The sequence below is a fragment of the Moschus berezovskii genome, chromosome 6, assembly GCF_049115385.1.
Source record: "Moschus berezovskii isolate FMDL1 chromosome 6, NW_MosBer_1.0, whole genome shotgun sequence".
NCBI lineage: Eukaryota > Metazoa > Chordata > Mammalia > Artiodactyla > Moschidae > Moschus > Moschus berezovskii.
The window spans coordinates 5,467,384-5,490,819 of NC_142465.1; the positions used below are offsets into that span (position 1 = coordinate 5,467,384).

Below are 23,436 nucleotides of genomic sequence, written 5' to 3' on the forward strand. Positions count from 1 at the left end.
GGTTATGGTTTGCGTATGAATTTACTATTTACTTCACCTTGAACCTTCTGAAAACTATCTATTCTCCTCAGTATCCACTTGGCACTTAGAGTTTACCATTCATTGGGCATGTATCCTTACCTGTTATTATAATCTAATTTACCTATGAATGGGAAGGTCTTTGAGAATTGGAATTCCACCTTTATTGCTTATTGTTCTCAGTAATGTTTTGGATCATCCTGAATTAGAGAACCTGCCTTCATCACTAAGTTAAAAAGGCTTAGTCCCGGCCCTGGTGCAAAACAGGTGCCAAATAAATATTGAGTGAACGAATGCAGGCATGAATGATTCTTGTCTGTGGTGTGTGCTGTCAGTGCACAGACCAGGTCTCCTTTCTGTTTGCCGTGCTTATCCCCCAGCTCTCACTGTTCTGCTTCTAACAGCTCATGTCTGAACTCTTCTCCCAAGGGCTATCCTTGAGCCACTGGAACTATGTCATCCAGATGCTCCAAAAGAAAACTCCTGGAATTTAATGCTTTCCCCTTGGTAGCCAGTATCCAATGACTGAGGAGCAGGAATATGGGAGCTCTCTTGCTTCAAGGCAGCACAAACTCACCAGTGCAATTTACAAGCTAGGACTCCCCATAGGATTAGGTTGAGCCCAGGACTTCACTTGAAATTGCACCCTTGCTTGGCTTTTTATGTTTTCTTATATTGCTTCCCTTGCTCCCTTGTAGGTTTCCCCTTGAGAACACTTCCTTAATAAATCATCTGTACACTCATGTTTTCCTTAGGATCTGCTTTTTGGGAATTCAAGACCTTTCATGTTTATAAGCAGTTGATGTCAAGGGTAGGAGATCATAACCACTGTCTCTCTGAGAGTGTTAGGTTCTGCTGTCGCAGATGGTGTCTCCTGATAGTTTGTGGTTTCATCCTCCTGCCAACCAAAACTGCAGGTGACTGTGAACAACATTTGCTATTTCATTTGACTGTCCGGTGGGAAGGCATCTCACCATTCAGTAAATAATAGTTGTTGACTTTGGTGAATATATTGTTGAATTACAGATCTTTCTAACAAAGTCAGAATGTATTTTTGTTGACATTTTGCTCTTTTTGATTACACCCATCTCTGTTCTCTTTCCTGAAGCAAGCATAATAAAGAGTTAATTGTAAAATCAATTTTTATATGATTGTGTGCAGCTTTCCTGTGTCTTCCTGTTGTACATATATATACATTTCCACATACAGAGTCATCTATTTACATTTTTAGTGATTTGCAGAGATCTTTTATCTGTAAAATGGGATTGGAAGTAATGTGTTTTAGGACTGAAAAGCACTTTAGCAACCAGCTGGTGGCCAATGCCTTCATTTTATAAAGGAGAACTTTTGAGGCTGGAAGAGGTTAAGTAATTTGTTCAATATCACATAGCTTAGTTAGCGGCAGAGTAGGAATAAAACCCAACTCCTGGGCTGCAGGGCTCTCCGCTGCTCCACAAAGCACATATTTCTTATTCACAGAATTGATATGAGGATTAGGGACCACATCTGTGAAAAATAGATTTAGCCTTTGGAAAGAAAGATGCTGGATAGCTTTATGAAAGCTTTAAGAAAACTAATCTCATTTTAACCTTTTCTGTACAGTTGTTAGTTTTGTTCAGTTTTATGTTATTTGCCTCAGGCTCCTTTTGGCCAAGGACTAGATAATACACAATGCTTGATTTGAAAATCAATATTAAGTATCTGGATTGTGTTAGAAATATGAATTATTTCAGCTGGTTTTGAAGCCAGGAGCAGTTGCCTTCCTCAAGACAGCCTTCAAGAATGGCAATCATTTATGTACATGAAGAGTTTTCTATTCCTGCTTTGCATATTGAGAATAAGGACAGTTGGATAGTTGGTTCCAAAGAAAAGTAGAAGCATAAATTAGTTTTTTGTTCAGCCTGGTAATACTTCCAAAGCTTGTTGCAGTATATCTTTAACAAACCATGAATTTTCTCTCCTGCCGAGTCACCATATCCTGCCTGCTTTCAACATAGTCAGGGAACCATTATACTAATCCACCATACCTTCCTATCTCTAGCAAGCACATGTAAGTGATAACTGTAAATATTTATTTTGATGCAAGGTGTATAAATCTTCCCTGTGTCAACTTGTAAAGCTGGGAAATTGTGATTTGCTCAACTTGGTTACTTTAATTGTTTAAGTTTGGTTCTTTCAGTCCCAGTGTGCTTTGATATATGAACAAGAATACTGCTTAATTTTTGTAGTATTCGAAGTGATTTGTGTAGATTCATACATGCGGGGAAGATAAAATTTGAGTATCAAAGGCTAAAGTAACTTTTATATATATTTTAAATTAGGTACGCTTGTATGCAAGACCCGATGCTATCAGAAGAGGATCCGGGGACTATGCGCTCCATATAGCAAAGAGATTAATAGAATTTTATGAAGACTACTTTAAAGTGCCCTATTCCTTGCCAAAACTAGGTAAGAATTTTCTTGGTTATTGTGTTGGAAGGACTCCTTGGAAGTGAAATTTCTTACTCATGCATGTATCTGAAACATTCCAAGGGTTTTATTTTTAGAGAAGATGAGAACAGAAAATAGTTTCTTCTGAAGAGGTAAAATAAAATTTAGTGTTGCTCATAGGAATTAAGAAAGGCATTATGGAAGTTTAAGCTTCCAAAAGATAACCCAAATAGCTAATTCGTTGAATAAGTACTATGGAGAGGTGCTTGCGAACACCTCATTTAATCCTGTAACTGCTCTGTGGGTGGGTACTGTTAGAATACTTTCCACATAAGGGAACTGAGACCTGGGAGTCTGAATTCACTCAGACAGCCAATCAGAAAAGGAGCTGGGATTTCAAAGTAGGTCTAGATGATTCCCAGAACTATTCAGTATTTCACACTAAGAAGGCACTCATTGATTGGCTTCTGTTTCCTAATTCTCAGATGTCAGACTTGAATTTATTGGTTACCCCTCAGATTACTTTTGTTCAGTCAGTCACATTTTGAGTACACAGTTATAGTAAGTAGAGTAAAAGCAAGAGACGAGGAAAATTGCGATGATGGAGATTGTATTCACATGTCTTTCTTTCACAAAGAGAGTACGTTCAATTATTATTTGTTCTATGAATAATTGTTATATGAATGAATTTTGTCATCCTAATTTGAATGAAACTGCTGCTTTTTCAGGGAGTGAGCTATGATGTTCCAGGAAGTTAGAAAGGGTATATTTATATATATATCCTATATCCATTAGAAATGCTGAAGTTATTTTTGCTTCTCAGAAAACCTGTTTTGAAATATTACATCATCACTGTTGTTCCTCAGCCCTTCTTCCCCATCCATTTTCCTTCTCAGGAACATTGTTAATCAACATCTACACAAGAGTTATCACTTACTGACAAAAATAAAGTACTTACCTGATCAAAAGTATTAACATTTGAACCACAAGTTCTTCTCTCTCTCTGGACATGGGCCTATTTCACTAAAGTAACTGCCTGCTGTGTAGATTTAGTGGTCTCACCATCAGCGATTCAGAAAATAGATAGCATAGTTGATGATGTTGTCAATGGGTACAGCATGCAGTTTTAATGAGTGATGGTACAAAATTCTGAGGTCTTTTGAAACATATAAGCTTAGAATCTCTAAGCTTTTCTTTCAAATTTCTAAACAAATTTTTATTTCAAATAAGATCTGTGTTTTGTTTTATTCTGCCTTCTTTATTCCCCCCTCAATATCAACTTCCCTATCAGGATCTGTTGTACTGAGATCTCCCTGGTGGGCACCCAGGGCAGAAAGGCAGACCTGGCCCCATTTGCGTGGGGCGACACTTCTCTCCTCCAGGTAAGGCAGGCTGGGGCTGTCCCAGCTTGACCGTGATGTAAAATTCACCAATGCCTGTGCTGCACATTCAGCAAGAGAGATAAAGTGTGGATCTTCATCCCCTTCAGATCGGTAATCAGAAGAGGAGCTCAATTTATAACTTTGGGGGGGTTCCCTGTAACCTTCTGCTTGCAGCAGGAAGCATTCTGTTCCTCTCTTTCACTCACAATTGAACTATGTGGGCTTTCATCCATAGAAAAGAGCTGTGTTCACTGTTACTATTACATGGTAAGTTACCTTATGGCATATATAATTGAATGATTTGACTTACCCCAGCGCATTCCTTTTTATGTATCTAGGGGAATTTCCACAGCCCCTGCAGTTTGTACATTTTCTCTTAAACTCTACTTTTTTAAATATACCTGTGGATATTTAGAACTACATGTTAATAGATTTGTAAGTATGCTTTCCAAATACTCCCTACATAAAAATTCTGAAGCACAGAAGCATTTGGACAAATCCTTACTTTTTATCCCCGCTGGAGAAGGAAATGACAGCCCATCTGGTCCTCTTGTCTGGAGAATTCCATGGGCAAAGGAGCCTTGTGGGCTACAGTCCATAGGGTCGCACAGAGTCAGACAGGACTGAGGCCACTAAGCAGCAGCAGCAGCGTAGCATATCAAATGAAGACAAGTACCAATAAAATAAAGCTAGAGGGCTTCCCTGGTGGTCTAGTGGTTGGGAGTCCACTTTGAAATTCAGGGGATATGCGTTTGATCCCTGGTCTAGGAAGATCCCACATGCTACGGGGCAGCTAAGCTGTGTGCCACAACTACTGAGCTTGCACTCCAGTGCCCTCGAGCCACGACTACTGAGATGAGAAGCCAAAGTTCCCGAAGCCCACGCGTCCTGGAGCTGGTGCTGCACAGCAAGAGCAGCCACCGCAGTGAGAAGCCTGTGCCCATGCCTAGAGTAGACCCCGCTGGCCACAACTGGAGAAAGCCTGCACATGGCAACAAAGACCCAGCCCAGCCCAAACTAGACAAATAAAAAACAGAGATAGAGTGTAGGGTAGGAAGTGTGGGGAGCAGCTGGGGCATGGAGAAAAGGCTGAAGTTTTTAAATGGGGGGATATTGAAAGCTTTATTGGGAAGCTGTCTTTGGAGCAGAGAACTTAAGGGAGTGAAGGGGTAAGCCAAGGGGATATCATGGAGCAAGGACTCTAGCCGGAAGGAACACAGTGCCCAGATTTTGAGATGCCGGCTTTCATGTATTTGAGGAATAGCAAAGAGGCAAGTATGACTGGAGGAGAGTGATATAATGGGTTGAGAAATAGCAGATGAGGTCAAGGAGTGATGAGAGGGTGACAAATATAGGGCCAGCAGGCTGTGGTAAGGATTTTGTTTGTTTTTTTAATAAGATGGAGATTTATTGTTCAGTTTTGAGCAGAAGTATTACATTATCTGGTTTCTGTTGTAAAAGTGTATTCACTAGGTTGAATACACTGTAAGGCAGTGGTTCTCCACCGAGGGTGATTTTGTCCCTCAGAGGCACTTGATAATATCTGAAGATGTTTCTGTTTCTCATAACTCAAGAGGGACTGGTAGAGTGTACTGCTGGCATTTAGTGGGAGAGACTAGCGGTGCTGCTAGATGTCCCACAGTGCGTGTGTCAGTCTCCTACAAGCAAGGGTTATTAATGATGCTGAGATGGAAAGACCTGATGTAGGGAGAAAGGAGAGACACGAAAACCAGTTAAGAGGCTATGGCAAAATGCAGGCAGTTTTAGTTGCTTGGACTGGGATCTTAAGAGGGAGATAGTCAGAAGACAATTCTAGGCAGATCTTGGAAGTAGAGACAGTGATGAGCCAGATGTGAGATCTGAGGGAAAGAGAGGTACTGTGAGTGATTCCAAGATTTTGTGCCTTATAACTAGAAGGATGGAATTGTCGTTTGCTGAGAAAGGATTGTGGAAAGAGATCATTTTAAACATTTAAGTGGCAGCTTGATGTCTCTAGGAAATTCAAGTAGACAGTTGAATTTATGAATATGGAAATTGGTTGAGGAATCCAGCTAGAGACACACGTTTGCCAGTGTGTTATGATGGATAACACTATGAGGCTGGATGGGATCACCAAGGTTGTGAGAGCAGGTAGAAAGAGAATAGGAGCAAGGAAGGACTGATCTGATGTTTAGAGGTTAGAGAGATTTGGAGCTAGAGAAGGGCTATGGGGAGGAAGCAATTGATTAAGACGCTATAGAAGCAGGTATATGAGATGTTTCTAGGCATCTAGTGAAGACAGATGAGGACTGAGAGATCATACACTGAGGCTACCGTGGGAAAGTAACTAGTGACCTTGGCAGGAGTGGTTTTAGGTCAAAGTCCTGATGGGTGTGTTCAAGAACAAATAGGGGTACACTGGGGAGAGGAAGCAGAAACTAGAGACTGTGAGTGCAGATCACAGACCAGCATTTCTGAAAATTCCCCATGGGAGAGTTCTAATGGACAAGGAGAAATATTTGTGTTTTAAAAATGCTAACCTCTTGATAAGCATCGTTTCTGTGAACAGATCACTTCCTCACCTCATATGTTGTTCCTGTCCCAAGCTACATCAAGGGGGATGGGAACTTGCCTCTTTATTTGATTTGCATTAGAAAACCTGGAGAGGAAACACATGGATAAGAACACTGTCCACCAGTTGACCTGACCATACTGAAGGTTTGCAGAGATGTGTGCCAGTGTGAATGTCGGGGTGTTAGACATTCAGTTCAGTTCAGTCGCTCAGTCGTGTCCGACTCTCCACGACCCCATGAACCACAGCACGCCAGGCCTCCCTGTCCATCACCAACTCCCGGAGTTCACTCAAACTCACGTCCACAGAGTCGGTGATGCCATCCAGCCATCTCATTCTCTGTCATCCCCTTCTCCTCCCGCCCCCAACCTTTCCCAGCATCAGAGTCTTTTCCAGTGAGTCAACTCGTCTCATGAGGTGGCCAAAGTATTGCAGTTTCAGCTTTAGCATCAGTCCTTCCAATGAACATCCAGGATTGATCTCCTTTAGAATGGACTGGTTGGATCTCCTTGCAGTCCAAGGGACTCTCAAGAGTCTTCTCCAACACCACAGTTCAAAAGCATCGATTCTTCGGCGATCAGCTTTCTTCACAGTCCAACTCTCGCATCCATACATGACCACGGGAAAAACCATAGCCTTGACTAGATGGACCTTGGTTGGCAAAGTAATGTCTCTGCTTTTTAATATACTATCAAGGTTGGTCATAACTTTCCTTCCAAGGAGCAGGCGTCTTTTAATTTCATGGCTGCAATCAGCATCTGCAGTGATTTTGGAGCCCCCCAAAATAAAGTCTGACATTGTTTCCACTGTTTTTCCATCTATTTCCCATGAAGTGATGGGACCAGATGCCATGATCTTTGTTTTCTGAATGTTGAGCTTCAAGCCAACCTTTTCACTCTCCTCTTTCACTTTCATCAGGAGGCTTTTGAGTTCCTCTTCACTTTCTGCCATAAGGGTAGTGTCATCTGCATATCTGAGGTTATTGATATTTCTCCCTGCAATCTTGATTCCAGCTTGTGCTTCTTCCAGCCCAGTGTTAGACATTGCAGAATCCCAAAACAAACCTTTAAAACCTAATACTGAATCCTTCTTTTCTTAAAAATATCACTTTGTTGTTCTGCCATAAACTCAGCTATGTCTTCTCTCTTCTCAAATTCTTGTTCATTTCTAATGCTGAACAGTTTACCTTTCTCTGCCACTGTATCATCTCATATTAGCTCATCTCTAAGGATTTAAGTTTCACTCCAAGTAGTTTCTCAGAGTAGTTCCCTAAGAGGAATCCTGATGCTTGCTGTTAGAACAAGATTGATTCACCTTGTTGCATAACAATATTCCTGTAACGTTTTAAAGCCCAAATAGGCAGCCAGTGTGTGCTGTGTAAATGTTTGTTTTTAAATCTATTAGATATTTGAAACTATATTAGGCTTCCCTGCTGGCTCAGACAGTAAAGAATCTGCCTGCATTGCAGGAGACTCGGGTTCAATCCCTGGTCCAGAAAGATCCCCTGAAGAAGAGAATGGCTACCCACTGCAGTGTCTTTGCCTGGAGAATATTCTTATCCACGGAGAATACCATGGACAGAGGAGCCTGGTATACTAGTCTAACGAAACTTATACTAATACTATAGTATTTGTATAAAGTTTGTAAAGATTTTCTCTTCGTTAGTGCTAAGTTGTAATGTAAGGTGTAGAGTCTACTTGATATAGTAAAGCAAGGCTTTCTATAGCTCTGTGCCCTATTTTCTCGAGAACTCTCTGAGGCATGGAGGTTTACTTTAAAAGATGGTTGTTGTAGACATATAAAGAATTAACTTATCTTTCCTCCTATTTTCAAAACAGTTGAACATAACTGCAAAAGCAAATGGGCTTGTGTTTATTAAGTGTGGGCCATTCTTAAAGGCTTTGCACTTTTAACCTCTTTAATCTTTACTACAGACTTTTGAGGCTGTTATTTCCACATTTTCCAGGTGACAGAATTTAGGCACTAAGTGACTATATTCTTGAATCACACAGCAGGAAATAGTGGATTTGTAATCCAAAACCATGTTTTTTAATTCCAGAATCTTAAGAATCTGGTGAAACAGATTCCAGAAATTTTGAGAATTCAGAAATTAAAATCTAAGTCACCTTAATAAACTAAGTAATTTGATTGCTAGGGGAATAATGGAATAGCTATTTTTGTCAATTTCATGTTCCTGTTAAAAAGTGACATGTGGTTCTTACAGAAAATTTGTTTAAAAAAGAGGTGTGACTTACAGTTTCATTACCAGAAGATGTGTATTTTAAATGTTTTTTTTCATGATGGACTTTTTAAAAGTCAATTAATGGCAGATAAAGTGACTCAGATTTCTATTGGAATATTTTGTTATTCATCCTATTAAATTTCCATTAATTATGGAAGTAGTTTTCAGTTTTCTTTGCTGTTACTATATAGTTTGTAAATCAGTGTGTTCTATAAAGGAGTTTGCTTGATTACTTCTTTTAAGGACAACATGCTTTTATGAAGAATATATTACTTTCCTAGCATACTGCTGTACTTATAGAGGAAGCATAGTTATTTTGTAAGAAGAATTTCTGGCTTCAGGGAGGTTGTGATTTTATTAAGGAAAGAATATGATCTTTATAGGAATGAATAGATTAGAGACTCACACTATATGGAATATAATTAAGCTCCAAAAGTTTGTAGGGCAAAAATGTAGAACCATATGGTTAAGGCTGCGGGTCATTGCAATGCTGTAGGCGTGGAATGCACATAAAGAGAAGCCTCGTCTTTACTCGAGTCCTGGAAAAAGAAAACTTTAGTTGAAGGTGGGGAAGTAAGGGGGAGTCATTTTGAGAACTGTGTGATAGGGAAAGCCGTGAAGTCTGTTTTTCTATAATGGAATAGGTAAGCTATGGGATGACTTGCATTATTGAACTGCGTGAATAAGAAAGGTTAGCTTTAATGATTGAGTTATGTTTAAGCTATGACAGATACACCCATTTCTTTATTGTGGTGTTGATGATGGAGGCCCTTGGACTGCAAGGAGATCCAACCAGTCCATTCTAGAGGAGATCGATCCTGGGTGTTCATTGGAAGGACTGATGCTAAAGCTGAAACTGCAATACTTTGGCCACCTCATGAGACGAGTTGACTCACTGGAAAAGACTCTGATGCTGGGAAAGGTTGGGGGTGGAGGAGAAGGGGACGGCAGAGAATGAGATGGCTGGATGCCATCACCGACTCGATGGACCTGAGTCTGAGTGAACTCCGGGAGTTGGTGATGGACAGGGAGGCCTGGCGTGCTGTGATTCATGGGGTCGCGGAGAGTCGGACACGACTGAGCGACCGAACTGAACTGAACTGAACTGATGATGGAGGTGGTGGTGATGGTGCTGAGGATGAGGATTTGCTATTTGTGAGTAGTAAAGCTTTGGAGTTTTTTCCTTCGTGAAATATTTGTGTTGACTGTTATAGATTTCAGTCTCTGTGATTATATATCTTTTTTCTTTAAGTAGTGGGTGCATTTGAGGTGATAATCATTTAATACTATTCTCATTTTAATGAATATCAATACATCTCATACTTGAGTTATCATTAGAGATATGATTTTTAAAATTATGACTTTTCTTACCTTTTTTTTATTAGGTAAATATTGAGTAGTATATATATGTTTCATTGATAGCCTCAAGTAATACTGCTGCTGCTGCTGCTGCTAAGTCGCTTCAGTCGTGTCCGACTCTGTGCGACACCATAGACGGTAGCCCACTAGGCTCCCCCGTCCCTGGGATTCTCCAGGCAAGAACACTGGAGTGGTACTTTCTAAAATAAAATCTCTAGAAGCTCTTTTTTCATTTATGTTTATTTCTAGTTGGAGGATAGTTGCTTTATAATGTTGTGTTGGTGTCTGCTGTACAGCAGTGTGAATCAGCTGTAAGTGTACACATGTTCCCTCCCTCGTGAGCCTCCCTGCCTCCTCCCTGCACCCTCCCCCTCCCCCCTCCCCTATCCCGCCCCCAGTCCCACCCCCCCAGTCATCACAGAACACCCAGGTGAGCTCTGTGTTGTCCAGTACCTTCCTACTAGCTATCTATTCTGCACATGGTCTTTATATAGTCTGATCTAATTATGTATAATGTCTGTTCACTCCCAAAATGTTTTCTTCAATCAGAATTCCTAAAAATATTTGAATATACACTAGAGCTATTTAATGATACAGTTTCTTGATGGAAACTAACATAAAGGTCTCTCTGTGGGTTAACATTACTAGTGCATTTTTTAGGGAATCAGGTGAGGCAGTTCTTTGCCTTCTAGTTTACTAAGTGCTCCAGAGAAGTGAGTTTCTTCAAATGACTATCCTTTTCCTTCCTCTTAGGAATCAAATAAATATGCTCTCCCATTTATGAAGGTAATTTATTTCTGAGAAACCCTTCATGTGGTGATTTTCTCATCAACCCAAAGAGCAGTTATCATGCCTTTTAATTGAAAATATTTTTTATATGTTGCTAACCTTCATTCTGACAACCATTTGTGCTGAAACAACACCAAACCCTATTAAAATGGACACAGTTACTTCAATATTTAACAATTATTTTAACACAGTTTAACAAGGCATTTTCCCCTTCATTAATTATTCTATAATATGGCCATTTAACTGTTCTTGTTAAGCTGTTTTGCAGCTATTACATGCTGTACACTTCTAAGATTGTACTAGCAAGCAAACCATATATATGATGCTCAGTGTTTATGATATTCAATTACTAATGCAAAATAGAAATAAACAAATCAATGAAAACAATGCATTTTAGTGGGAATGATGCATGAGATTGTTACTGCTATAAACTAGCAAACTACAAGTACACTGGATGGAGAGTTTAATGCAACACAAACCAGCTATAGAACTGAAATAACTAATTAAATCAACAAGCGTTTATTGAGTAGTTACTATATGTATTGTACTCAGCAGTGGACTTTAAATGGCCTCTTCCGCTAGAAGCTTACAGTCTAGTGGAAGAGAAGTTTTACATTATTTAGCTAGTTTGCCAATATTGTGACATGTTCAGTTTGTTTACCACCCACCTCCCTCCTTCTCTACTTTTAAAAATTTCAGAGCTTCACAATTTTGGATTTACTCCTAAGTATAAATTTTCACTAATTTAATTAGGGGTTTTGTGAAATATTTTTTATCTGAAAACAAATGCAAGTTTAGAAAGTATTTAACTTAATCAGAACTTAGTTATAGAGGCCTCTGAAGCATTATTTTACATATTACAGCAGAGGTAGTTGGCCCTTTCAGTTATGCTCTTAAACTAGGAAATAACTTTCAAAAAATTGTTTGGATCTTCTTTGGATCCTCTTTGGATCCTCTTTGGGTCTTCTTTGGGTCTCCTTTGGGTCTCCTTTGGGTCTCCTTTGGATCTTCTTTGAGTCTTCTGTGTCTTCTTTGCTGTGTCAGGGCTCTCTCCAGTTGCTGTGAGCAAGGGCTGTTCTTCATTGTGATATAAGGTTCATAGTTTGGTTGCTCAGTCGTGTCCAACTCTTGTGACCCCGTGGCGACAGCCTGCCAGGCTCCCCTGTCCCTGGGATTCTCCAGGCAAGAACTCTGGAGTGGGTTGCCATTTTCTCCTCCATCATTGGGATGTAAGGACTTCTCATTGTGGAGGCTTCTCTTGCTGCAGAGTGCAGACTCTAAGCAAGAAAGCTTCAGTAGTTGGGGTGCACAGGCTTAGTTGTCTCATGGCATGTGAGATCTTCTTGGACCAGGGATCGAACCTGTATCTCCTGCATTGCAAGGTGGATTCTTAACCACTGGGACACCAAAGAGGTCCCAGGAAATAACTTCTTTCAGCATTTTCTTGTGTCATTCATCATTGCACGAGCCTTGTGCCGTATGGTCTGCTTTCTTTCCTGGTGATGTGGGTGGTGTTGGTCCCGTCTTGGGTACCTTCTCCTTTGGTGCTCCTGGCCCCATCCTCTCTCAGTTGCTCAAGGACATCCCTTCAGCAGTTCTCTCTTCTCCTTCCTGTATCTTCAGTTCTCCTGCTTTATTGGGTCTTTCCCCATCAGCTTTAAAAACTTGATTCTCTTTCAACCTAACCACACACATCCATACTCACTGCAGCTGCTACGCCATTTCTCTCCATTATTTTACAGCTAAACTGCTTGAAAGAGTTGTCTGTCTGTACTGACTCCAATCTCTTGCTTTCTCTTGTCTCTTGAGTGCACTCTGCATCAGGTTTTTGCCCCCAACACTGTATTAAAACTGCTCTTGTGAAGTTCAATAATGCTTCCACATTGCTAAATCCAATGGGCAATTCTCAGTCTTCATCTTGAGCTGTCAACAGTATCGACACAGTTGCTCTTTCCAAATCCTTGAAACACATTTTTCATTTGTCTTTCAAGGCAATGCATTTTCCTGTTTGAGGGGTTTGTTTGTTCTCACCGGACATTCTTTCGAAGTCTAATTTTTTCTCTTCTTCCCCTCTCTAGCAGCTCAGCACTGGAGTGCCCAGGACTCCGGTTTTGCCTCTCTTCTCTTTGATACCTGCCTTGGTGGTGACTTCATCCAGCCTCATGGCTTAAATGCCATCTGCTGATACTGGATTCCCAAATTTACATTTCCATCTTGGGTCTTGCTCCTCAACTCCAAACTTGTACATCCTACTGGCTATTTGATATTTACATTTGGATGTCTAATGAATATCTCAAATTAACATACTCAAATTTATCTTCAGATCCTAAACAATCTTCTTCCCTTCATAATCTTTCCTATCTCAGTAAAGGAGAGCTTCATCCCTTCAAAAGTTGTTCAGATAAAAAAAATCCTTGTATTTACCCTCTTTTTCTTTCGTGTTACATATCTAAGCCAACAAATTTTTTAATTTTTTGACTCCACAATCTAAATGAGTTTGGAGTCTGATCACTTCTTCACATTTCCATAGCTATGGTTCTCATTCTTGCCTAGCTCAACAGTTCAACCTCATTGAACTGTGAAGTTAAAGTGGTCTGAGAAAATGAGATGCTTGAATTTACCCAGTTTTGGGGAAGGATATTGAACTTACATGATGACGTTGCACTCCTGCTCAAACATTCCAATGGATTAAAATATCAGATATTAACACATTTGTGGACTCTAAAAAAATGGTTTAGATGAACCTAGTTTCACCGCAGAGATGGAGCTATAGATGGAACTGAAGAAATGCTGATGTAGAGAATAGGCGTGTGGACACATGGGGGAAGGGAGGGTTGGGCTGAGTTGGGACATTGGATTTGACATAGATACACCACCATGTGTGAAATAGGTAGCTAGTGGGAACCTGTGGTATATCATCGGGAGCTCAGCTGGGTGCTCTGTGATTACCTAGTGGGGTGGGAGCCCCAAGAGGGAGGGGATATGTGTATACATACACCTGATTCACCTTGTTGTACAACAGAAACTAACAAAACATTGTAAAGCAATTATGTGGTGGTTTAGTCACCAAGTCGTCCTACTCTTGCGACCCCATGGAGCCTCTCAGGCTCCAAAGAAAAAAAACCGATATCTTAAAAAATAGTAAAGTAATGGCATCCGGAACGCTCCCTTTGGCCTGCAAGGCCCTTGAGGATCTGGCCTCTCCGGCTCCATCGCCTGCCCCTCTCTCACTTGGTCTCCCTTTCTCAGCTGCAGCGCCGCCCGTGTCTTTTCTCCAGCACATCGGTGTGCGCTAGCCTGGGGTATTCACACTCAGTCTTCCATCAGCCCAGAACAGGTATGTACCTGGCTGAGATATCACCATTTCCAGGGAGGTGGTCTTTGATCCTGCTGCTAAATGACAGCCTTGCTGATCACGCCCCACGTCGTTTTGGTGGTTTACTTTTCTCCATTCACTTGCAATTACTTCCCCAACATGCGTTTTATTTCTGTTGTCTTTTCTTATTTGTCTCCAAGCTACCTCTCCTCCTTTGCCACATGTTAATGTTCTGTGAGAATAGACATTTTGGTCTCTTTGTCTGCTGCTCTGTTCTCTCTGCCTAGAACAGTGGTTGACCCAAGGTGAATGATCAATAAACTATTGTTGAATGAATGAGTAATCTCCAACTGCTTCCTCTGTAAACTGTCTTCACCACGTTGGAAAGCAAAAAGACGCAAACCTTTGACTACTTTGTGAATGAATAAAATATGATTTTTTAAAAATAAAATAAAATAAAGAAATAATGATGATGTGGTTTTCCTAGGTAGCTCAGTGATAAAGAATCTGCCTCCCAATACGGAGACGTGGGTTCAACCTCTGAGCTGGGAAGATCCTCTGGAGAAGGAAATGGCGACCCACTCCAGTATTCTTGCTTGCAAAATCCTGTAGATAGGGGAGCCTAGCAGGCTTTTTTTTAGTCCATGGAGTTGCAAGGGACTCAGACATGACTTAGTGACCAAACAACAACAACATTTAAACTACTAGGAACTCTTTTCTTGTTTGTTTGTTTTTTGGCAAATATGGATGAAAGAAGTGAAAGATGAATTAGTTGTAGTTGAGCCACTGTCTCATTAGGGTTTATGTATTGGAAATTGTTGGTGAAAAATGGGTGAGTTGATAACCAGAAGAAGTATTGAGTTTTTGGTTCATTATCTTGGCAGTTCTAGACTGTCTATTAGGAGGCTATACTTTGCAGCTGGGATGATTTTGCAACCTGAAAATGAAATAAGCATTGTTGTCTATTGACTCTTTTTCTCCTTGTTGTTGAAATGAAAACAACATTGTTTCATGTATTTGATGACATTTGTGAACATCTATTGTATACTAGACACTGTTCTGTTAGATACTGAAGAATATACAGGTCATCACAGAGACAGCAATCCCCATCCTCATTGGGCTTATATTTTGATAGGGGAGAGAAACAGACAAACTATATAATGTTAGAAAGTAATATCTACTTTAGAGACTATAATGTAGAGAAGTAAGTGTTGGAAATGTTGGCTGGGGGAGGGTTGCAGTATTAAACAGGGTGGATGGTCAGGGACTGCCTTGCTGAAATGGTGACACTTGATTCAAAATCCTAAAGAGTGCGCACACTCTAAGGAAGAGGTGCTCTGACTTGTTGAAGAACCAGTGTGCCCGATGCAGAGTGAGTGAGACTGCCAGGGAAGATGAAGTCTGAGAGGTAGCTGGGCCAGGGGGCGAATCCTTTTGGTTAGCCACTGAATGACGTGCACTTTTACTTTGAGCAAAGGCATTTCTTCAGAGGCTCAGGCTACCATAACAGACTAGACTGGGTGGCTTACACAACACAAATTTATTTTCTCATGATTCTGCAGGCTGGAAACCTGAGATCAGGGTGCCGGTATGATTCAACTTCGGTGAGAGCTGTCTTCCTGGTTTGCAGGCGCCCGCCTGCTTTCTGCGTCTTCACGTGGCACGAGTGTGTGCTGAGTTGCTTCAGTTGCGTCCGACTCTTTGTGACCCTATGGACTGTAGCCCACCAGGCTCCACCGTCCATGGGATTCTCCAGGCAAGGATACCGGAGTGGGTTGCCATTTCCTTCTCCAGGGGATCTTCCCGACCCAGGGATCGAATCCACATCTCCTGCAACTCCTGTGTTGCAGGTGGATTCTTTACTGCTGAGTCACTGGGTGAGTCCTTTCATTTGGCAGAGACAGACAAAGCAGAGTCTGGTGATTATTCTGATGAGAGTACTAATCCCATCATAAGGACCCATCATCATAACCTTCTAAGTCTGATGACCTTCCTCTAGAAGGCCCCATCTCCAAATAACATCACACAGGGAGTTAGGGCTTCAGTGTCTGAATTTTGGCAGGTAAATTCAGTCCATAGCAGACACGGTCTGCCATAACTTACATTTTAAGGGCTCACATGGACTGGCTGTCTCGTGAGAAATACATTGGTGGAAGGAGGGGAGCCAAGCACAGAGCAGAGAGAAATTATATTAACCCAAGAGATAATACCATATTGAACCAGAGTCACAGAAGTGAGGGTGGTGAGATTTGGGCAGATTCTGAATATAGAGTTATAGAAGTGAGGGTGGTGAGATTTGGGCAGATTCTGAATATTTTGAAGGAATGAGCAACAGAACTTATTACTTTATGATAGGCCTTCAAGCAAAGCTTTGATGTCAGTTCCTCCCAACTACAGTTTAGAAAATTATGACAAGGTTGAAAAACTATGAGCTTTCTCTCGTCCCAGCCAACCTCAAAGTGGCTTACTTTTTCTGTGTATCTACAATGAAAGGGAACAAGTCTTTTTGTGGCTCCTTCACTCTTTCTTGGTCATTTGCAATTAAATAGCAAGATAAATAGTTTGTATTTTCTGTGTTTTCTAGCTAGAACAGCTGTATTTAGAACAAAATAATGGTTGTAATAATCCTCTTCTGAGAGTGAGTTGCTTCCTTCACTAGCTATTGGTCAATTTGGAATTAATTATAGTCAAATTGCAATCCAAAGCCCTAAAGAAAGGGAGGAGCAGTTCATTAAAGTCTAGGCTGGGAATTGCTGCCTATTCCTGGGGCTGCCCTGCCAGTCAAGCAATTTTAAAAGAAAGGTGACAATCACCATAAACTTGAGAGCCAAAATAGCTTAGCTATTTAAATCAGAAGGTTTTCCCAAATAGCTTCATTTCAAGAAGCTGAGACTGAGGGATAGTTATGTAAATTAGGGTTAAGTATCTAAAAGTCAATTAAGGCGCAAGGCTCTGAGGAGGGAAAGAGTCAAAATGTTGTTTTTCTTTCTCCCTTTGTCCCTGTGTAATTGTGACAGTGTTCTTTATCTAATTCAGAACTTTTCACGTTTCCACTGTAACGATTTGCAGTGATTATTTATTGATTTATTATTGTTTCTAAAGTTTAGGCATTCTAAGTGATAATCATAATCAGGGCATCCCTTTGCCTTTGGCATTAAGGTCTTTTGATGTTATCAGATAAGAAGATGTAGTAAACCTATGTGTGTGTGTGTGTATGTGAGTGTGTGTTGGTCGCTCAGATGTGTCTGACTCTATGACCCCATGGACTGTAGCCCTCCAGGCTCCTCTGTCCATGGGATTCTCCAGGCAAGGATACCGGAGTGGGTAGCCATTTCCTTCTCTGGGGAATCTTCCCTGATTAAACCCAGGGGTCTCCTGCACTGCAGGCAGATTCCTTACCATCTGAGCCATCAGGAAAGCCTAAAACCATAGAGTATCTACTTATAGTTTTGTAGGGTGAGATGCAGATGCTCTGTTGTGACCTGAGTGAGGCATACATATTTTGTTTACTCTCTTTTTCAAGTATAGGAGATGGAGCCTCAGTAAACTATATAAAATTCAACTTTGCTGGATATGGAGATATTATTACAAGCAAAAAAAGTTAGAAAAAATTTTAGCTAATATAGGAGTGATATAATCATTTGAGAATGAAGTGTTACCATAAAATCAGCTATTTTTACAGTTTTAACATCATGACTTTATCTACTGTGACATGACAGGGCTCTGGGATTGAGACTAAAACTTCCTGAAAGATTTCAAATGGAAAATGGACTACTGGTCCTTCTTTGAGCTTAAAATGTTCATTCCTGCTTTTGAGAATTTTGATACCTCTGCTACGGTCTTTGAAATGTAAAACAGACTGAAGTGTGTGAGAAACAAACCTTAGCCTGTAAGGGAGGTTGCGGTATACAAGTGGAGCAAATCTAATATGGTTGTTGTAAATGGAGGCTTTTGGGCATTTCTTAAGCTTTTAAAGGGTAATTTTGAAAGAGAGGGTGGGTCTCAAATGCCATTTCTTCAGTTGGAAGAATTTTAATGGTTTATAACTTAGATTTACTCTTTATTTGCTTTATTTTTTTCCTTACGGGTTTTACCTTCATATGGGAAATAATTCATGGATGACCCAGAATGTGTCTCCAATAATATAAAATAGACTGGTTTTTAGCTTTTAAATTGTTTAGCAATTCTTTTTATTTTACAGACTGAAAAATATTCACTAAACTGTAAAATAATTGTAAGTTGATAACGTTTGTGATCATTTAGCTTTTAAGTACATTGAGATATAGCCTGTCAATTTTTATTAATATTGATAAAGTCATGGTATGAAACTTGATGAGCTAAATTTCTTTAGTGGACAAAACCAGTACTCCGTGTCTGTAGCAGAAATTTGGTTATCCTCAAAACATAATTTCTTAAATCTATTGCTATGAATTAAATTGTATCTCCCCTAAATTCATGTGTTGAAGATTTAATTTTCCTTGTGAGTATATCTGGAGATGGGAGATAATTAAGAGGTAACAATCCTGAGTGTTCATTGGAAGGACTGATGCTGAAGCTGAAACTCCAATACTTTGGCCACCTCATGCGACGAGTTGACTCACTGGAAAAGAGTCTGATGTGGGAAGGATTGGGGGCGGGAGGAGACGGGGACGACAGAGAATGAGATGGCTGGATGGCATCACCAACTTTGTGGACATGAGTTTGAGTGAACTCCGGGAGTTGGTGATGGACAGGAAGGCCTGGTGTACTGTGATTCATGGGGTCGCAAGGAGTCGGACACGACTGAGCGACTGAACTGAACTGAACTGAACTGAGGGTAAATGAGGTCATAAGGGTACCAACCTAATCCATTAGATCTGGTGGTTCTGTAAAAAGAGGAAATTAGTGAGATCTCTATCTTTCACAAGAGGACACAGCAAAAAGATGGCTGTCTACAAGGGAAGAAGAAAGAGAACTCTAGAACCTAATGCTGCTGGCAACCTGAACTCAGATTTCTAGGTTCCAGAACTGTGAGAAAATGAATCTTTGTTTAAGTCACCCAGTAGGAAAAGGAGTACATCAATATTGTATATTGTCACCCTGCTTATTTAACTTATATGCAGAGTACACCATGAGGAACGCTGGGCTGGAGGAAGCACAAGCTGGAATCAAGAGTGCCAGGAGAAATATCAATAACTTCAGATATGCAGATGACACCACCCTTATGGCAGAACGTGAAGAAGTAAAGAGCCTTTTGATGAAAGTGAAAGAGGACAGTGAAAAAGTTGACTTAAAGCTCAACATTCAGAAAACTAAGATCATGGCATCTGGTCCCATCACTTCATGGGAAATAGATGGGGAAACAGTAGAAACAGTGGCTGACTTTATTTTTTGGGCTCCCAAATCACTGCAGATGGGATTGCAGGCATAAAATTAAAAGACACTTACTCCTTGGAAGGAAAGTTATGACCAACCTAGATAGCATATTAAAAAGCAGAGACATTACTTTGTCAACAAAGGTCCATCTAGTCAAGGCTATAGTTTTTCAGTGGTCATGTATGGATGTGAGAGTTGGACTATAAAGAAAGCTGATCGCCGAAGGATTGATGCTTTTGAACTGTGGTGCTGGATAAGACTCTTGAGAGTCCCTTGGGAGGCAAGGAGATCCAACCAGTCCATCCTAAAGGAAATCAGTCGTGAGTGTTCATTGGAAAGACTGATGTTGAAGCTAAGACTCCAATACTTTGGCCACCTGATGTGAAGAGCTGACTCATTTGAAAAGACCCTGATGCTGGGAAAGATTGAAGGTGGGAGGAAAAGGGGACGACAGAGGATGAGATGGTTGGATGGCATCACCGACTCAATGGACATGTGTTTGGATTAACTCCGGGAGTTGGTGATGGACAGGGAGGCCTGGCATGCTGCAGTTCATGGGGTCACAAAGAGTTGGACACGACTGAGCAACTGAACTGAACTGAAGTCATCCTGTCTATGCTATTTTGTTATTGCAGCCTAAGCTGTCTAATACTTCCATGCATGAGCATGAGCTTGAGTCATTTGCAAGATTGCTTAGATTGTGGTGGGTATGACAGTGAGGACAAGGCCAAAATAAAGACTGTAGAAACCACTTGAATTATGCTGGTCTCTCTATTGCAATTCTATTTCGCTTAAATTATTTTGATCATTTAAGAAGAAGTTATTGCTTTAAGTTTTAAAATATCTGTTACTTTGCCTCACCTCTCCCTCTCATCTGTAATGAATAAAAGCCTGTGATTAGAAAGAACTTTAATCATGTAACGAAATCTCCATAGTCAATATCATAGTGATCAGCAAACTTTTTTTGTAAGGGCTCAGATACAAAGTATTTTCAGCTTTGTGAACCATGCCATCTTGGTTGCAACTTTTCAACTCTGTCATTATGTCAAGAAAAAATCAACCATAGACAGCATATCAATGAATAAACATGGCAATGTTTATGACAAAGGTCCATCTAGTCAAAGCTATGGTTTTTCCAGTAGTCATGTACGGATGTCAGAGTTGGACTATAAAGAAATCTGTGAATTGATGATTTTGGTGTAGTGCTGGAGAAGACTCTTGAGAGTCCCTTGGACTGCAAGGGGATCAAACCAGTCCATCCTAAAGGAGATCAACCCTAAATATTCAGTGAGATGCTGACTCACCCGAGGACTGATGCTGAAGCTGGAGTTCCAGTAGTTTGGTAACCTGATACCAAGAGCTCACTTATTGGAAAAAACCCTGACGCTAGGAAAGTTTAAAGGCAAAAGGAGAAGGGAATGGCAGAGGATGAGATGGTTAGATAGCATCACCAACCCAATAGATATGAATTTGTGCAAACTGCAGGAGGTAGTGAAGGAAGGGGAGCTTGGTGTGCATAGTCCATGAGGTTGCAAAGAATCGGACATGACTGAGCAACTAAACAACAGCGACATGCCTGGCGGATTTTCCCCACAGGCTGTGTTTTGCTGAATCCTACATTACTCGATAACTTCTTTGTTCAATAATTATAAAAATTACAAATCCCTCAAACCAATGAATCCTTATTAGGGATTTGTTTTTTTTTACATTTTAAAAAATAAATGCTTAAGCAGCTGATTTTAATTCAGAGGACCATTATAACTAATACTGTGGTCAAGAATCCCTTAGAAGAAATGGAGTAGCACTCATAATCAAAAACCAGTCTGAAATGTAGTACTTGGGTGCAATCTCGAAAACGAATGAATGATCTCAGTTCATTTCCAAGAAAAGGCATTCAGTATCATAGTAATCCAAGTCTGTGCTCCAACCACCAATGCCAAAGAAGCTAAAGTTGAATGGTTCCATGAAGACCTACAAGACCTAGAAATAAAACCCAAAAAGGACGTCCTTTTCATCATAGGGACTGGAATGCAAAAGTTGGAAGTCAAGAGATACCTGGAGTAACTGGCAAATTTGGCCTTGGGGTACAAAATGAAGCAGGGCAAAGACTAACAGAGTTCTGCCAAGAGAACGCACTGGTCACAGCAACACCCTCTTCCCACAGCACAGGAGATGACATGGACCTCACCAGATGGTCAATGTTGACATCTCAGATTGACTATATTCTTTGCAGCCAAAGATGGTGACTCTATACAGTCAGCAAAAACAAGACCAGGAGCTGATTGAGGCTCACAACATGAACTCCTTATTGCAAAATTCAGACTTAAATTGAAAAAAAGTAGGGAAAACCATTAGACCATTCAGGTATCCTAAGTTAAATCCCTTATGATTATACAGCAGAAGTGACAAATAGATTCAAGGAATTAAATCTGGTAGACAAAGTGCCTGAAGAACTATGGATGGAGGTTTGTAACATTGTACAGGAAGTGGTGATCAAAACCACCCCAAGAAAAAGAAATGCAAAAAGACAAATGATTCTCTGAGGAGGCCTTACAAATAGCTGAGAAGAGAGGAGAAGCAAAAGGCAAAGGAGAAAAGGAAAGATATAAGCATGTGAATGCAGAGTTCCAAAGAATATAAGAAAGCCTTCCTCAGCGATCAATGCAAAGAAATAGAGGAAAACAACAGAAAGGGAAAGACTAGAGATTTCCTCAAGAAAATGATAGATACCAAACACTTCATGCAAAAATGAAATTTCATGCAAAGATGGGCACAATAAAGGACAGAAATGGTATGGACCTAACAGAAGCAGAAGATATTAAGAAGAGGTGGCAAGAATACACAGAAGAATGATACAAAAAAGCTCTTAATTACCCAGATAACCACAATGGTGTGATCAATCACCTACGGCCAGTCATCCTGGAGTGTGAAGTCAATTGGGCCTTAGGAAGCATCACTATGAACAAAGCTAGTGGTGGTGGTGGAATTCCAGTTGAGCTATTTCAAATCCTAAAAAATGATGCTGCAAAAATGCTGCACTCAATATGCCAGCAAATTTGGAAAACTCAGCAGTGACCACAAGACTGGAAAAGGTCAGGTTTCATTCCACTCCCAAAGAAAGGCAATGCCAAAGAATGTTCAAGCTGCCGCACAGTTGCATGCATTTCACACACTAGTAAAGTAATGCTCAAAATTCTCCAAGCCAGGCTTTGACAGTCTGTGAACTGAGAACTTCCAGATGTTCTGGATTTAGAAAAGGCAGAGGCACGAGAGATCAAATTGCCAACATCCATTGGGTCATAGAAAAAGCAAGAGAGTTCCAGAAAAACATCTACTTCTGCTTCATTGACTATGCCAAAGCCTTTGACTGTGTGGATTACAACAAACTGTGGGAAATTCTTCAAGAGATGGGAATACCAGACCATCTTACCTGTCTCCTGAGAAACTTGTATGCAGATCAAGAAGCAAGTTAGAAATGGACATGGAACTAGGGACTGGTTCTGAATTGGGAAAGGAGTACTTATAAGCAGAGTGCATCATGCAAAGTGACAGACTGGTTGAAGCACAAGCTGGAATCAAGACTGCAGGGAGAAATATCAGTAATCTCAGATATGCAGATGACACAACCCTTATGGCAGAAAGTGAAGAAAAACTAAAGATGAAAGTGAAAGAGGAGAATGAAAAAGCTGGCTTGAAATGCAACATTCAAAAAACTAAGATCATGGGATCTAGTCCCATCACTTCATGGCAAATAGATTGGGAAACAGTAGAAACAGTGAGTGACTTTATTTTTTTTTGGATTCTAAATTCACTGCAGATGGTGACTGCAGCCATGAAATTAAAAGACACTTGCTCCTTGGAAGAAAAGCTATGACAAACCTAGACAGCTTATTAAAAAGCAGAGACATTACTTTGCTGACAAAGGTCTGTAGATTGAAAGCTATGTTTTTTTTCAGTAGTCAAGTATGAATGTGAGAATTGGACCATAAAGAAG

General features: G+C 40.5%; 1 protein-coding gene across 1 annotated transcript in view; it reads left to right on the plus strand.

Moving 5' to 3' along the window:
* TRHDE (thyrotropin releasing hormone degrading enzyme) overlaps positions 1-23,436 on the plus strand; it is a 465,860-nt gene that overhangs the window by 133,750 nt on the left and 308,674 nt on the right. Inside the window, exon 3 of the mRNA XM_055396175.2 lies at positions 2,340-2,466. Within this exon, the coding sequence (XP_055252150.1) occupies positions 2,340-2,466 (127 nt within the window). The remainder of the gene's footprint in view (positions 1-2,339; positions 2,467-23,436) is intronic.